The sequence below is a fragment of the Euphorbia lathyris genome, chromosome 2 (genome assembly GCF_963576675.1).
Source record: "Euphorbia lathyris chromosome 2, ddEupLath1.1, whole genome shotgun sequence".
In the NCBI taxonomy this organism is placed as follows: domain Eukaryota; kingdom Viridiplantae; phylum Streptophyta; class Magnoliopsida; order Malpighiales; family Euphorbiaceae; genus Euphorbia; species Euphorbia lathyris.
In genome coordinates, this window is record NC_088911.1 from 69,571,545 (window position 1) to 69,590,082 (window position 18,538).

Here is an 18,538-nt window from a genome sequence, read left to right on the forward strand (position 1 = left end):
TTTGTAGTTGGTCCCCATATCAACCTTAAAGTATTCACCGCTTAAATAACGTATAAAACTGAGTCGTCTAATACTTGCAGTTATAAATCCCGTGGATTCGATACCCGGTCTTAACCGGATTATTACTTGATACGACGGGATACACTTGCCCCTAAATAGTGACGTCTAATAAAGATAGAGCATTTAGAAAGATCATATCCATACCCATAGCACATTCACATCACGATACATTCATAAACCGCTATACTAGACGGCACGTCATCAGCAGACTCGCAAACAACCAACCAACAATAGCTAGATCCTCCACGAGAGTGAATACAAGGCAGTGATAAATGCCACGGCAGAGCTCCTATAGTTCAAATCGCTTCTCTCGGATATGGGCTTCCCTTTACCCACCCCGGTTCAATTATGGTGTGACAATGTTAGGGCAATCTATCTTACTTCAAATCCAGTATTACATGCTCGTACGAAGCACATAGAGCTTGATTATCATTTTGTTCGTGAATAAGTACAAAATGGATTTCTCAACGTCTGATTCATTCCAACTGATGATCAAGTTGCAGACATACTCACCAAGCCGCTAGCTCATGCTCGCTTCACGATGCTTCGCTCTCGACTCTTTGTTCGTGCCCACCATCGGCTTGAGGGGGGTTAGAGATAATACTCCTATTATCCTGTAAATAGATCCCTATCTAGTTAGAGTCTCAATTTGTCTATATTACAAGCTAGGTAGAGTTTCAATACTTTTATACTTACGTATTGTATTCCTATACAAACTACAATTGTCTCACTATAAATACAAGGCCTTAGAGCCAATATCATTAAGGTGATTCAAACATTCTTGTGCCTATTACTTCTCTCTCTCTCTCTCTCTCTCTCTCTATCTCCATATTATTCCTATATCTCAAACTATACATCCAACAATTTGTTCATTCTTTATATATATACTATATATAATAACAGAAACATAGAGAAATGAACAAGAAGAGTTTTAAATGTATTTTTGATGAGTTGTCAAAATAGTAACAAATGAGAATTGAAAACCCATTTATATATATTTATATACAATTTATAATAAAATGATATAAGGAATTGAAAAGCCATATTAGTTTTGGATCAAAATTGAAAAGAATATCAACAACAAATTTATATGGTACTATTTAGCATGTGAAATTTTTCGAAAAAAAAAAGTAAAGCCGAAGGTTGATACATTATGGTGTGAGGAATGTGAACGAAAACCAAGAACTGTAATTCCAAGGTATAACTTAATAATAAAATAACAATGATTTGTATATATTTTGGTGTGAGGAATGTGAACGAAAACCAATAACTGCAATTTCAAGGTATAACTTAATAATAAAATAACAATGATTTGTCTTTCAATATCAATCAAAATTATAAGGATATTTTTTTTTCACAACTGCAGATATAAGCTCGCGATAGTAGTTCAAGACTTAAATGATTCTACCACGTTTGTACTTTTCGATAGACCAATTATACAAAGTTATTTTTTTAAAACATTCTCTTTTTTAACTTAAAATTATTTTAAAACAAAATATTAATATCATTACATGTAAATGATATATAATTTAAAAATATTTAAAATTTTAAAAATTAAATTTCTGTAGCAAATTTTTATAGATTCGCACAACGCGCGGGAACAATACTAGTATATATATATATATATATATATATATAGTAAAACTATTTTATATTTATATATATAACCTTTTTCCAAATATATATCAGTAATTAATCGATTCGAACTGTTTCGTTTAAATCGTTTAACAAAATCAAATTTTCAAAGTTTAATCTAATTAATTCTTTTAACGATTCAAATAGTTAAACCCTTAATCCACAAAAACTGTATATCACATATACAAACGTTGTTTTAATCAATCATTTAATTCTACAAACCCATTTATTAATTAACCGAATCACAAAACATCTCAATCTCGTCTTAATCGTTTAATATTTTCATATATGAAATGACGGATTTAATGCTCGCTCTGATACCACTAAAGAAAAATAGACAAGCCTAGGCATAGTGGAAATATAAAAATTTTTATCTATTTTATCTATTTCCCTTTTTCCAAGAGTCGTTAATCGTTACTTCATATAAAGATGGATTAAATATGTGTACCTTAGTTGACAAACTATCTACCGTTGTAAACAAAGTGCACACGTGGATATCACGTCAATCACGAACACAAACAAAAACTAAAACCAAAAAGTTAGTATTTAACCAAATAGCAATCAAGTATAGATTGCCTCTAACGGTATCCACACGAATTAAGAAACGAATGGAACAAAGTAAATAATTTAGTCGAGTGAGAGACGATAAGAAATCCTATTTCTAATGTATGCTTGGCCGAAAATTACAAGATAGAGGAGTCTATTTATAGTCCTCAATTAATTGAATCCCAATTCAATTAGGTTCAGTAAATTAGAATCCTAACCAACTTAGGTATTCTATTTAGATAGTAATTGTATTTATCAAACATTATCTTATATCTAATATAATATATTTAATAAATATTATCTTAATCCCATTAGGATAATTAATTAGGTTAGGATAATAATATAGATATATAATCACATTATACTATCTAATTAATATTATCCCTTTAATTAATTTAACCATAAATATAACATAATTATATTTATCTAAATAAATCAATTAAATCATCTTAATTAATACACTATGAATTTCGAGGCCCCTATGTCTCCCTCTTAAATTACTATTCCGTTCTCCGATCTTAATTTTATGTGTGACCCATTAGGTTCTTACCGCAGCTAGCCATATATGTTTATTTAAATTAATTTAACTAAACTAATTTAATCCTAAACATATAACGGAATGAGTGTGCAGACTGTTTTATCAGAATCGTCACATTCCCCTAGAGCGATAAGAAGTCGGGTTGATTTTGACGTTTACTTTTCAGTATTAGGTCCAGTATAAGATCCTTCATCAGCTATATCCTTAGACGAAACTGTAACTATGGAATATGTCAAGTTGCATATAATGAGACATATGTTTTACTTATTCAAGTAGAATTAACTTTGAATAGATAGGTTAAGTGAAATCTCCATTTCTACTCTTAACCCCGTCACCTTGCAAGGGTTTCAGTCAATTCTTCCATAAGAGGCCCATGGATATATCTCCTATCTATTAGGACTGACGAATGCTCAATCTAACATTAACTATCCTGCAATTACTTTATGTGATACTCAACCCTGCTCCCACACAACCTAAGGCCCCTTGTAGCTCATGCTCGCACAGAATCAAAGCATCACACTCCATAATCCAGAGAATCACTAATTAATGTTTATTTAAGTCTGATGATTATATTTACTAATACCATTTGAGATGAAACAGGTGACACTAGATAAATCCATTCATCATATTATCTCAAGTCGAGTCTCCAATCCTAATGAACTCCTTCACCGGATCCACATAATTGTCTACATATCTCCATATCTAAAGCTTGTGAGATCATCTCTCTGTTCACAACAGAAGACATTATTACATGCAAGTCTCAACGGCATTATGTTAATCCATATAAACACATTACTTGACTTAGGGTTGTTTTAAGTTTATCAGTTTCATTATAAAGTTCCGTCTCACTTCATGCTTGTATGAATACTTTATGATTACTTAAATACACTTCGGGATTTCTTTTACTTAACTTGATTAGTTCTGATAAAAGATAAATGTCTTTATATAGTTAAATGTAATATATCTTATAAAACAAACGATAATGAACTATTCATTTACAACTGGTTTATATCCTACAACAATTGACTATATGACACTAACCCCAACAGCAACCACTGTGAAAGTCGTCTCCTGATAAATTTTATCATTATTATATTATATTTTATAAAATTTTAATTAAGAAGCATATTTTTTACCTGTTCATTTGATTCCCATTGAATATTTTTAATATCAACTATATTCACTCTATTCCTGAACTTCTTATTCTCCAAATCCCCATTGTTGTCTTCGCTGGGTATAATTTGAATGGATTCTTTCGTTCTAACATTTCTATAAATAATAAAAAAAAACTTTAGTTAATTGGTTAATGGCAAAATCATTAATATGCAAAAGAATCTTACTTGTTTATAATTTCTCCGACTTCAGAAAAGTTGAGATTCAAATAGATCTTTGTTGATGTAGTAGAAGATATTGTATATTGACCTATAATTATAATAAATTGTTTATTTATTTTATTTTATATATATATATATATATATATATATATATATATATATATATTATCATTATCTATTTTTAACATTGCAATACTGCATGAAAGCAAATTCATTAAAAAAAACACCAAAATACGACAAATAAAGTTAATTGTACATTATTTAATAGTTTAATTTTGTAAGAAATGTAGAACAACTTAATCATAACTTAAACCAATAAACGATTTTTTCAAATAACAATGTACAATATAAAACAATTAAAAAGAATCATATAACTCTAATAAAATCCAACATAGTGGTACCTCAAGTTTTTAGTTTGTGAGGATGTAAATTTGTGGAGAAAAAAAAATCACAAACTCCTTACATGATATAATACTAATTGATGTTGTAAATAATAATACCTATTAAATATAAATTATTAATATGTTGTTATATCTTAATTAATACAATACTTCTTCATCTACTTCATTAATAATTTGTTGTTATAACATTAATTAATATAATACCTCCTCATTTTAACTATTTGATATAGTGATAATTAAGACACACTATCACATTATTTTATTTATTTAAACCACACTATCACGTTTTATAATAATTATAATGTTAATTTTTCATCAAAAAAAATTATAATGTTAATTAATACCACACTATAACTATCACGTTTTATAATATTAATTAATACTCATTTTAACTATTTCATTCAATATAATGATAATATAATGTTAATTAATACCCACATAATGATAATTAATACGCACTATCATGTTCTTCTATTTTGTTATTAATTCTATTGTTTTATTTATTTAAATAATCTTTTTAATTTTGATTTTTAACTATTTAATAACTCATCAAAAAAAGACTTCTCCTCTGCTTCCAGTATTATTGATAGTATATAAATATAGGGAGAGAGGTTACATAAGAAATATAAATGTTTGAATTACAACCGTAAAAAAAATGTCTCTCTTTAATCTTTTATTTTATTGAGGAGCAGGAGCATGTAGACTGCAAAAATTCTAAAATTTCTGTTTTACTGAAACTAGAATCAATGAATGTTAGTTTGTAAAATAAATAGAATAAAAGAGAATTCAATCTGTCCATTTAAGGGTAAAGAGATACAAGATTTAAAAGGAAAAAGAAAAACTAAGAATCAGACCTACAATGATAATACTTGGAACAACCTCGAGAGTGAGGGTTGGAAGAAGGAGGCAAACAGGTAGTGGTGTAGGACTGACCATTGGAACCTTGATTACAAACTGGTTCATCTTTCTTCAGAGCACCTGGTGATATATATTTGTTCTGTACCATTCTTCTTCTGCTTATTTCTTCTTCTATTGATGATATTGATATTGATATTGATAAACTCATCAATATTCCCACCACCAACAAGAACAACCATTTCTTCTCCATCTCTCTCTCTCTCTCTCTCTCTCTCTCTGTTTCAACCACTTTATAAACAAAAAAGTGAGCTTTTATTAGTGGGTGTTCCATTACCTAGGGATATGCAGAGGGACACCACTTCACCCAACTTTTATTTTTTCCAATTAAGTAAACCATACTTCACAATCATGCCTAATTCAAATGATGGAACAAAAACCATATTCCAAGGTGCTTCCTTTGTTATTCAATTTAACATATCAACTTGCTTAGCTTTCAGACTTTTCAGATTCTAATTCTATTAAACTCCACAAAATTATCCCAAATGAAAAAAATGGAAACTTCTTTACTTTAATAATTATTATTATTTTAATTTGATTTGATTGCAATGGAATTTGTGCTACTCATTTGTGTGTAATTTTGTTCAAATGTAGGAAATTTATTCTTATTCTCTTTTAACAATTAGAACAATGGAATATATATTTTGCCAAAATGGAAAACTAAGAACAAAAGAGGAAGATAAGAAAATATTATAACTTTGAGTGAATTCGTACAATAATTGATAAGTGAATACGAAGATATTGATAGGCTCAATACACAAAAGGTTAACTAACTTAAAGACCTAGACCTAACTGATATTTAATCTATTAGTTAACAGTAAACCTATCATAAAACTAGGGGTGAGCATGGTCCGGACCGAACCAAACCAAATAAAACCGAACCAAATAAATATAATTTTTATAAACCGAACTGAACCAAACTATAATTCGGTTCGGTTCAAACCGAACCAAATTATTTCGATTTGGTTCGGTTTGGTTCTATTCCAAACCAAATTAGAGATAATTAACTAAATAGTGTTCCTGATACTTTTTCTATATATAATTTTAAAATGTTTTACATATTTCCCTCCATTTTACTTTGTTTATAAATCATAACAAAATTTTCAAATAATGTTTCTGGAATTTGTTCCTGGAACTTTTTCTTTTATAATTATAAATGAATTCATTTAAAATAAAAATCTTATAATAATGAATGGAATAAGTTGGTGTTGGGTATATATGTGAGTTGTATTCCTCTTTTCGACTTTCTCTATAAACTTAAAATGTTTTTAATTTTTTTTAATAATCAAATAATATAATAATAGTTTGATTGCATTTACAAGGGCTGGGCAGATTAGTAGTAACCACATAATTATAATAGTTTGATTTGTAGTGTACTGGGTTATTTAATAACCAAATAATAATTTAATTCGGTTTTTCAGTTTGTACCCAAACCAAACCGAACCAAACCGAAAACCAAAGTTGCATAAAAATGAGAACCGAACCGATCCGAACTACAATTTGGTTCGGTTTGGTTCGGTTTTTTCGGTTTTTGGTTTTTAGTTCGGTTTTGCTCACCCCTACACAAAACTAACTAATGAACAAATAATCTAATAGCAAATAACTTCTAAGTGCAGGATGCCCATTAATTTATTTAGTGAGGATATAGGTAACAAATGAACCATTGCAGCTTGCAGTCTTTCACGGATGAAACAACAATCAGGTCCGATATGTTTAGATAGCAGATTTGTCATAAGAATGGATAGAATACGGATTGTTGTTGGTTTTCTACTGCCTAAATATAGAATGCTTAAATTTAAACCATTAAAATTAAGTAAACATTAGTAAATTAACAAGCTAGTTATATATGCATGGATAGAACTTTGTGCCCCAGCTGCACAATCATATACAGGAAACAAAAATACTATAAACCACAAATGTCAAGGGCAAACAGGTACACTTCTCTTCAGATTTTTTATATAGAAAGCAAGTAACTACTTTATGTATGGCTCAACATCCATTAGAAAAATTATAAATAGAACAAAAAGAAAAGGCACAACAGAAACTAACTACACGTTTTTTCACTGAAATAACAGTAGATGGTATCCAACTAATGTGATCGACCATATTTTCCAATACAATGACGCCAGCCAGTTTCACTTTTTGGACATCTATACTTACTATCTACTGTCCGGAAATTTTGCCTCATACACCTGGGGAACCTGTACAAAATTCGACTTCTTTGAATCATTTTTCTTAAATAACAAATGAGTCAATACTGTAGATGCAATAATTTTGAGTACCATGAATGTTGCAGTTATCATCTTCCCAGCAAACCATCTGCCATGAAGCGCACGTTGTGCATTCATAGATGCTTGTGTAGTCTCAAATCGCAAATACACAAAACCGGAGCTATTCCTGTTTCAAGAATAAAAATCCATATTTGGAATATACATGACTATTTGAATCGTCAATAATCACATGAACTCAGAGACATGAATGAAGTCATCAAGAACATCATCGAATATATACCAATATCAGAGGCATACATCATATATAAACCAAGTAAAGCAAATCAAAGAGTACGTACTTGTCCACATAGATATGCCTCAAACTTCCAAATTTGGAGCATTCCTCTTGAACATCTTCTTTAATATCCAAATCAAAGTCTGGCTCCGTCTGCAGAAATATTATGTCGTTTAAGCAAAAACTAAAGCACACAAACAGAGCAGGGCATGAGGAGAAAAGAAAAAGAGCACTTCACCCAACCTCTATTTTAGGATCGAACATATTCTTCAGCAATAAACATTCACTTGGAACACCAATTGTATCCAGAGTAGGAACAGGAGGAATTTGGGCTCCAGGTATTGCAGGAAGAGCACCTGACATAAGAGGAGCAACAACAGGAGAGATAATAGGTGCAGCACCAACAACTGGAGCAACTGACACAGCAAGACCACCACTGGCAGCTGGGGTTCCCAGTGTTCCAGCAATACTACAAAGGACGGATACTGGAGTTAGTACAGTCGAGATAACTAGAATAATAAAGAAAAAAGTCTTGGAGAACCAGAGGCAAACCTTGAGGCAGTGCCACTACGATCCAACTTCTGCATCAGAATTGCTCGAGAACGCGCATTCAGTGACTGAATTCAGGAAGAAAAAAAAGTCAGATTAGCTTCATGCAGTCAACCGAGGATGAGATACAGCAAATACAACAAAATCTTTCAACGCCAATTGTTTTTCAATTATCCTACTGCAACAACAAATGCTTGCTCAATTTTTCACCTTGACCCATCAGTAACCAGATCAAATTAAAAGTGACAAGGACCATGCAAAGCCATAAACCTCCTCTCTCTCTCCACCGTCAATATTATTAACATAAACAGGTAAGAGAAGAATTACTAACCAAACCACCACCTTCGTCGTCATCAAAATCACCAGCATTTGTCCCACCATCTTGCATTCCTGCTTGATCAGTAACAGTTGACACCTAAAAATAAAACATGAAGACACAAAGGCCATAATTACACTACTATACACCACAGATGTAACTTGTATTATGCTCAGATTATAAGATAAGAAATGAGAACCAAGAATATACAACATTACCTTGATAGGCCGGCCTGCAATCTCTACTTGTCCATTAAGATTCAAGGCATTCCTAGCATCTTCAAGACGTGCAAACTTCAGTAAAACAAAAAAGAGTCAGCCGATAATTTTCAGCAAAATATATGACGCAATCACAAAGCCAAATACTGAAAATATGCTAGAGTTAACAAGAAAAACAGTCTTTTGCTATGATTAGTTTGTCTTTATGTTACTTATCAAACTTAATGCAGAATTTGATTGTTGAACACGCAACGTAACACCAAGTGATAGCCTACAACAGTTACACAATGATGGTAATCACTACACGTTGCTACTGAAATCAACCTTTACCCTTTTCTCCACCATCTTTTGCATTCAAGTACAGTAGAAACCCCAAAAGAAAAGTTAAAAGACTTGTTAAAATATTAAAAACAAGAAAAAATCTTTCCAGAGAATTATGATAATTAGTCGGAAAACAAAAGAGGATATAAAAGTTCTCCAAATGCAACCAAAAGTTGACTTCCCAAATTTACTTGCTTAGAGGAACTTGGAGAACCTTAGGATGTACTCCAGATTCTCCTTTAAACAAAGCTTTTTATGAATTGAAATGTTTTAGGTAATAACGGTGGCCTTGAAAGTTGAAACCCACCATTACGAATGCATGGCATTCAATTTTTTTGAGGCTTAAAGTGTTTTCTAGCCCCTGATCTATTCAAAATTTTGTCATTTGGCCCCTGACCTATAACAAACTTGGCAAAGGCTATACCAGTTTAATACCCTCGTGGAATATTATTTATTTGTTTCATATCTATTGATAAAATTAATTATAATTTGCATAATCTACTGATTAATACAATCTTAAATGAGTGTTTTGATCAACTTTTTCTTATTTTAAAGATAGAAACCTGTATCAAACCAACTACTTTCAAATATTTAATATTTTTTATTTCAATTTATGAGTTAATCAGTATTAATTAAATAACTTCTATATCAATCAATGTATTAACCATGTAGACATCAGTAGTTATTATTAGCTAAGTTTTAGACCTAAATGCATGTTAAGAAAAGAAAAAAGGAAAGCAGTCATTTTATTGGACATTTTCTATACAATCATGTTGTTTAGTTTGACAAAGGGATAAGATTCAAGCTTCCCCACAATTATTGGAGGTGGCATATACAACCTCAAACATATAAAAAATGGGATGTTACCTTCATGGTCAACATCCTAACAGAATATATCCCTTTTTCAAGGGATTTTTCATCAGGAACCTGTTGAAACTAAAGACCGACCTTGGTCCATCCATAATTTTTATTGTACTTACTTGAAAAAGTGGTACGCTAAGCAAGCAAATGCACGACAGAACAAAAACTGCACTTTTTTATACATGATGTGTTATATTGCTCGACTCCCTGAAGTATTTCATTCATGACATGAGTCTGACTAGGAATAAAATGAAGTTAAACAATGGGGCAAAATTTGTACCTTATCCCTGAAGTATTTCATATCATGTCATGACTCTTACTTGTAATAAAATGAAGTTCTTCAAAAAATCTATGAAGAATGGACATAAAGAAATCAAACATATTTTCCAATTTCATGGATTTCAATCGTAAAGGAAAGTTGAAAACCATGAAGTGGTGGAGAAACTTTGAAATCAACATAGAAAACATTTCACAGCCAGAGTAGCAGTAATTGGATACATTCTGAAATCCAGAACATAGATTCTTACTCTGTCATTATTTCTCAAATGGAAAAAATATATATATCCTATCAAAATTTTGATATACAAAGTTATCTCCAAAAAATAAATAGTTAAATTATTTGATTACATCAAGAAATCCTTACATGGATTTTAGACTAATAAGGCTATTTGTGCAGCCATTATTCATTCATAAGGTGCAATTAGAAGGAAAAAAAACAATGCTTAATCTTTGATTTTCTTTTCCTGCAAAATTGCTTCAATATTTCATCAACATAGATATTATAGTTACTCACCTGAACAAAGCCAAATCCTTTGCAATGTCCAGTTTCATCAAGGGGCAATTGCACCAACTCCACAGAACCAAATGGTTCAAAAACCTGAAAAGTCAGCGATTTGTAAGATTGCACCAATTGTTAATAATAACTATGTCACGCAATTATGATAATTAGCAGATATTAAACAGAATAATAACAGATTCAGAGTGATGCTCAGATCAAGAATAACTCCATTATATTTCTAGTCAATGTCATAAAATTCAAAGTGAAATTCATGATATTACAAGAATGACAAAAAAATTCCTTACCTGACGAAGTTGATCTTCTGTAATGTTGAAGTGCAGGTTCCCAACATACAGCCTTCGAGCTCCACCTGAATATGGACCAGATCCAGTATTCACAGTTGTTGTAGACTGGACAAGATTTTTTTCTGCTTCAGAGGGCTTCACCATTACCGGTTGACCAAGAAGGGGCTGCCCAGAGAGTGCTATGGCCATAGGAACTGCCATAGCATCATAGAACTCAATATACCTAAAAGTAGCATAACAGACAGAAAAACCCATCACTAATTTTAGAAGGAGTAACATACATTGAGTTCCCTATGATTCTTTATTGTAAGTACTTTTCCTAGTTGCAATTGAGCGTACAAACAAAAGAAGCATTTGCACTCATGCATCGTTACTCTTTACAATCCATGTGATTAAGGAGCCAATGTAGATGAAAAATAAGAAATTTTTTCCAAATTTAACACATTAACAGTTGAGACTTAATTTTCTTTGCCTTGTTAAATTTCATTTACTCCCCCGGAAACAGTAAAAACATACCCAACTCCCTTTGAACGCCTTGAATTGCGATCCATAATGAGGCGTACGTCTCGCACCTGAAAAGTAGTCGCACAGTTATTGGTAGTGTAGAAGTAACAGACCAACTATGAAACCAAACAAAAATTTTACAAGGCATTCAAAATTTCAAGTGCAGAAAGGCGAAAGCACAATAAGATATCATTGAATTGATACGATAGCGCTTCTCCCAAAACAAAAAGAAGATACTAGATTTAATGATAACTCATAGGAAATATCACCCCTCTTGTATATGCTGGAAAACATTCTCTATTTATAGCATTAAGATCTCTTATAGAGCAGATTACATAGCAAAAATATTGTACCCAAATTGTGATATGATTATAAATCATATAACAAATACATGTAAAAAATCAGGATTATAGAAATTAAAAAACAATCACGAAAAAATGGCAGCTTTTAGAATAGAACCAACCTTGCCAGCCCTTGAGAAAAATTCATAGACATCTCTCTCATCTGCTTTCAAACAAATCTGTAGTAATTGTTAACAGAAGACGTAATCACAACAACACAAATAGAAACCAAAGACTGAAATTAAAATTTTAGATCAAACAGCTCTATAATTACCTGATATGCAAATACAGTCCTCTGGTCCCTCTCAGGATCAGCTTCTGGCTCTGGAACTTCTTCCTTTTTTTCTTTATATCTTCTGCAAGACAATGAACACGAAAATCAATAGTGAGAACAGGGCAACTAGCAGCAGAACTGGAAACCAATTTTCAGTGGCAAGACATTCATAGAGTAATTGCAGCATAAAAAGATCAATTTTTAATTATTTTTTCAATAGAAAAAAAGGTTTCTCCTCATAAAAAATTTTAGGACAAAAGAATAATCCCAAATCGCGTTAAATATTCCTCAACATGAGTTAAAACTCCAAATCCTTGTAAAAGTCCTGCAGAGAACTACACAAAGTTAAATTAAAGTACAGGAGGATGCATATGCTGAAATTCAGAGAATATATATATATATAACTAAAACCAACATGTAGAATATGTTGGAACTGAGAAATCGAAAAATTGAGTCCGGGTAGTTCTCAAGTACAGTATTCAAGTTCAAGTAATGAATAATAAACTTGTACCTTCTATAAAAAAATAATCTTAAATGGAAACAGCATCATCAAGTTGTATCGATGGCAATACCAAAGTAGTACCTATTTGCAATAGTTTAGAACCTGTTAACAGCTTATATTCCAATTAAAGAATTATATCCCCAAAAAGAAAATGAAAATAAGGCCATTACCATAAAGAGGCATTCAACTAATTTCACTGACAACACTCCATCACCAACAAGAAATTTACAGAGAAAACAAAATGCATACAGATGAAAATGAGAAGGCATTTGGCAAAATGTCCATAATGAGAAAACCTTGGAGGGTCAGGAGGAGGTCAGCAACAATTAGAAAATGAACTTGCACCAAGATGTGCCAACTAAATTAAGGTTGGGATTAGACAGAAGACTGCTGGCTAGACTAGCAGAAATATTTGATATGGATTGACAAAGCGGGTACTGTTGGTTGACATGTAATATTTCACACAAATCATTTCAGTGGAAGTAACCATCAAAAATGACTTGAGAACACAAGCGCAAAATGTCAGACTCCATAATGACAAGGAAAGAATAGTTTGTAACCTAATCCTCAAGCACAATTTTCATCTAAAACCTAAATAATTAAGACATGCAATCATGTAATATTATCTGTCCTGCAAAACAGGAGAAAATACAGAGGTAATCTTAGCCAACTGAAACATGATTATCCCACAAGCATCAGAAGATGAAGAGTTTCTCTTAAGCAAAGCCCACCACTCTCACCAGCATTTCTGCAACAGAATAAATATAATTAACTAAGATCAAAGGTGGAGGATAATTGAAATCATAGCATGACATCACCACCCTGTCCAAAACCTCAAACACTGAAACCCAATCTTGCAGTGCAACCTTCTAATGATTCCACAAAGTCTACGATGAAACATTTAAAAACCCATGATCTGAGTTCCACTGCCTGGCCCAATTGCCAGAAAGACCATCTGAAGGTTGCTCTAGCATATCTGCGATTCCCAGAATCTAATGTTCAATATTCAGAATTTTCAAGAGAGCGAATAGCACAATTAACTAGGAAACTCAAGAGCTACTAGAGAGACATTGACATTTATTTTATTAATATAGAACCTATTAGAGTTGGAAAATCAAACTCGAGGATAAGAAGTGGGCAAAAGAAAATTCCATGACAAGAGCAAGTTGAATTCTATATATAGTGTTTTCCGTGCAACAAGGGGCCAACAGCACGTGACATGAAAACAACAGATAACAAATAACAATGGAAAATAAGAAAAGAAAACAATAGAATTAGGGAGTGAGCAGAACCATGCAATGCTCATTTACCAGATCAAAATGCATATGCAAGTATGTATGGAACAACGACGCGTGCATCAGACTCATTAACAAGTCAGGACTCAATAAAACACCAAATGAATGTTGAAATCAGCCCATAATTCCAAAGACTGAAATTCAGTACCATCGAGTCAAAAACTCACAAGGTTAAACAATAACCAGCTTATCAGCATTTCCTATGTTAAAGCTGAAGAGCCTACAGACGCACATCCATCACATAGATTACTAAAGATCCAAAAAGATTATATGCTAGTTTCAAATGGATCATCATAAGTTTAGCAGCTCTGCACAAACATATCCATCATGTACAGCCTTAACACTGGTTGAAACTTACAGTACAGAAATAAACATGCCTGTAAACAAATCTACCGCCATCTCTACTCTCTTACAACAAATACCGATGATTGAAGAAAATAGCGCAGTAACATGCAGAAACAGAGGGAGACTTCATCAAGGAGTCTATCAAATAACTTGAACCATGAATAAAGCAAATGCAACCTATTTCCAAACAAAATGGCCAAGAAATAGAAGTGAATGGTCCAATATTCAAGATTCACTCTTTGTTTGGATGGGGTACAAGGGTCATTAAAAGGGAGGGAAGGGGAAGGTTTTGATGGGTAAGTGTTTAATCCTCCTTAGCACTCCAATTTGGAGTGTTAAGATTTAGAACAAAATTTAACCTTTCATAAAATCTTATTAATCCATACCTATCCAAATCCATCTTCCCAAACATAGGGTTACCACTAACTCTTAATTTATTAACACTCTCAAACTTCCTCCCAAACGAAGTGTCAAGGAAGAAAGTCAATGATCATGCAATCATTCTCAATAATTGAGAATGGTTTAAGAATTGAACAACGAGAATGGTTTAAGAATTGAAAAAAATTGTCCCATCTATGGAAGATTTGCCCATTCGAGAGATAGAAAGAGAGAGCAAAAACTCCAGCCAAATTCTAATCGAATTTCCTAGTCCATATGCAAGTGAGTTGATGGGGTAGAGAGCAGAGAGGGGAGGGACAGACAGCAGCAAATATTGGAAGGAGACCATAATCTGAGAGTAATAATAGGGAATAAAAGAAAAGCAACTGACAGATAAGCTGAACTTCAGAGAGTCGATCACATAGATTAGTTATCCAACTACTAAAAAGCCCAATTGCTTTGACCCCAACTTCGTTCAAAAATTGTCATGTTAATATGATTAAACAACAGAATATGCACAGTAACAAGTGTGGTATCAATTTGTTCTCTGCTATCAGTGATAATAAAGTTTGTAGATACTAAAGCTTGCAGCAACCATTCAAACAAAGCATATTATGCATTCAGCAAATACAACTACAATATTGCTTTAAGGAGCCCAATAAGCATCAAAAGAATTTTAATTTTGGCATTCATGGCAACCATAATGCATTCTGCAGTCCAGTAAACAAAATACAAATCGGTTCAGAAAAAAATACCTGCTTTCTCTATCCTGTTCCCTTGATTCCCTCTCTCTTTCTCTTTCTTTAAGCTCCCTGTCACGGCTCTTCTCTCTGTCCCGGCTCTTCTCTCTGTCTCCGCTCTTCTCTCTATCCCGGCTCTTCTCTCTCTCCCTTTCTTCCAATTCACTTCGATGCCTTTCTGAGTGACTCCTGCTGCGACGTGACCGCTCTTTTTCTCTCTCCCTGTCCCTTTCAGTATCACGATCACGTTCCTTCTTATCTCGATCACGTTCTCGTTCTCTTTCCCTGTCTCTATCCCTCTCATTTCTCTCCTCTTTATCTTTATCCCTGTCTCTCTCTCTATCTTTACCTCTATCCTTATCTCTATGTTCCCTGCTGCTCCGATGCCGGTCCCTTTCTCCTTCCCTGGATCGTGATCGATGGCGAGATGAGCCCCGCTCTCTACGCCGGTCATGATCACGAGATTCATCACCAGATTTTGAGCGCTTGGAGCGATGATTATCATCCCCATCATCCTTCTCACTGCTCTTATGCTTTGAACTCCGACTTCCATCCCCAGTTTTTATGGCATCGTCACTACCATTGGAAGTTTCCTTTCCCTTGTGAGGTTCAGGATTTTCAACTGTTTTCTCCAAGTAATCATACTCATCAAAATCCATGTTCACTTATGTCCAATTGGATAAGAACAGTAAATTTAGTTTCAGCTGCATAACAAATGATTAGCTACAGAGCAGTACATGAAAATCTGAGAGCTTTCTTGCATTTGAGTAAAAATAAGTGCCAAGCTTTATAAATCACTATAACAATAATGAATACTATATTAGCTCTAGAGTTCTAATCCTTACAGGGAAGCCAATTATCTAGGCCATAAGGGATAAAAGAATTATAATCTTGAGATGACTACTCAGCTATATGCAGCTTATGAAAAGAATGCAGTCAAAAATATGAACATAGTTCATAAGGAAAAAAAAAATATAGCAACATCATAATTTAACAAAAATTTAAAAACAATAAGCTGTTTGTTTTCCTTTGCTTCACTATCTCAGCAGCATCAACAAGCACTCACTAGCTTAAAGATTACAGGTAGGTTTAAATGCTATAAATAATTCTATTTTCCTAGCCAAAACAGGTAAATATATTGGAGAACAGTTATATAACTTGAGAGCAACGAGCAGTGAAAAGAACAGTTGAAGAACATCGTTGACAAGGAACACAAGATAATTAAAACATATAGCAACACAAGATAATTAAAAGAACAGTTGAAGAACGTCGTTGACAAGGAATCTGGACAAATGAAGTAGAAAAATAAAACGAAACTAAAAACTTGAATTAGTGGCTGTCACTCCACAAGAGATTCTCTAACTGAAAGCAAACAGACTTTAAATTGTGATAAAAAAAAAAACAAAAACAAGTGCATGAATCAAAATTGAGAAATTTGAAAGGCGCTATTTGGACAAGGAGATTGATATTATGAGATGGCTATATAAATTAACTTCAATCGTTAGGTTTTCCATGGGTCACAAAGAACAAAAGGAAAAGAAATCGCACGAAGGTATCAGAAGGCATAAGGAAGCAAAGAGTACAGATTCTGCTTTATTTGAAGATTAGGTAATCTGAATAGAAGGAGAACAGTTGAATAGCAGTAGCAACAATCTGTAATACAAGAGAGAGCTTACCGGCTATCGATGCACGCGCTGCCGCCTACGTGCGATAGGGGCTTGTCGAGGCTCACCGGAGCCGGATAGTTGAGGTCGGTGATATGACCCAACAAGAGCTTTGACTGCTTTCTCCTTGATCTTTTTCGTGTTGTTGCTGCGGTTAAGAAGGAATGAACGTTTTAGAAATAGGTTTTATACTCCGATCTAATGGGTAAAATTGAAAACCTAAAATCTACGGCTGTGATTCCTTTTATTTTATTTCGTGTATTGTTTGAGTGAGAGAGAAGAATAAATTCTAGAGATAAGGTGGGGAAAAAAAAATACTTCTAACATTTACAGTCAGGAGCTCGGTCATAAATCTTATTATCTATATACTTCACATGTACGTCATTTTATCACTTATTAGTAACACATAACAAACATACGATTAAACGTGAAAAAAATTAAAAAATAAATAAAAAGATATACTGTCTTTTGTACGAATTGGACCAAGAAATTCATATATTTCACGAAATTTATAAATATTAATCTTCAATTCTATTATTAAATTATAAAAAATATGAAATCTTTTTTTAGAATCAACCAATATGTAATTGGTGCAAAAAATAAGGAACAAATATATGTGTTTTATAATAATGTCTGAAATTGACCCAATTTGCCAACTTTATGAGTAAAATTGCTCTTTGCCGCCAATATTAAAGGTAAAATTACACCATTTTAGACATTACGGGTAAAATTGCTCCTGGTTATAAATGTTACGGGTATTTTTTACATCTTGCTCCTGGTTATAAATATTACGGGTATTTTTACATCTTAACCATGAATTCTAGATCCTCAGTTCCAATGAATAGTGGAAAATTCGACTAAATATCAGAAAATAAAAATAGTATCTTTATTTTACAAATGTTAAACACATAAATTATGTATAAAATATTATAAAATTAACATAAAAAAATTTAAAATGCTACTTTTCAGCATTTTCTAAAATATCAAATATTATATAAGAGTTTACCAAGCAAATCAATCTCATATCCATAGTAGAATTTCATTTTTATACATACTCTCCACAAACATAATGTAAAAACATCATTTTTAACTTTGATTTCTATATTCCAACTTTAATATTTATACTCCCACAACAATATGGAATCTTCAACTTAATTCGACTTCAAAATACAGAGATTCAAGTTATTTAAAATAATAATAAAAAAAATAAAAA

General features: G+C 32.4%; 1 protein-coding gene across 1 annotated transcript; it reads right to left on the reverse strand.

Moving 5' to 3' along the window:
* Positions 1 to 7,315: 7,315 nt before the first annotated feature.
* Positions 7,316 to 17,495, reverse strand: LOC136218546 (uncharacterized). The gene is made up of 14 exons (XM_066005490.1): positions 17,338 to 17,495; positions 15,677 to 16,365; positions 12,402 to 12,483; positions 12,250 to 12,306; positions 11,799 to 11,854; positions 11,283 to 11,505; positions 10,993 to 11,076; positions 9,018 to 9,092; positions 8,815 to 8,898; positions 8,487 to 8,551; positions 8,178 to 8,403; positions 7,999 to 8,087; positions 7,712 to 7,826; positions 7,316 to 7,630 (listed from the first exon to the last, which is right to left on the reverse strand). The coding sequence occupies exons 2-14, from the start codon at positions 16,318 to 16,320 to the stop codon at positions 7,589 to 7,591; spliced, it is 1,842 nt and encodes a 613-aa protein (XP_065861562.1). The 5' UTR covers positions 16,321 to 16,365; positions 17,338 to 17,495; the 3' UTR covers positions 7,316 to 7,588.
* Positions 17,496 to 18,538: the final 1,043 nt, after the last annotated feature.

Coding starts and splice junctions, on each gene's coding strand:
- LOC136218546 (XM_066005490.1), bottom strand. CDS start 16,320: ATGGATTTTGATGAGTATGATTACTTGGAGAAAACAGTTGAAAATCCT. Junction 11,855..12,249: donor TTTTCTCAAGGGCTGGCAAG/GTTGGTTCTATT, acceptor ACTACTTTTCAG/GTGCGAGACGTACGCCTCAT. Junction 8,404..8,486: donor CGTAGTGGCACTGCCTCAAG/GTTTGCCTCTGG, acceptor CGTCCTTTGTAG/TATTGCTGGAACACTGGGAA.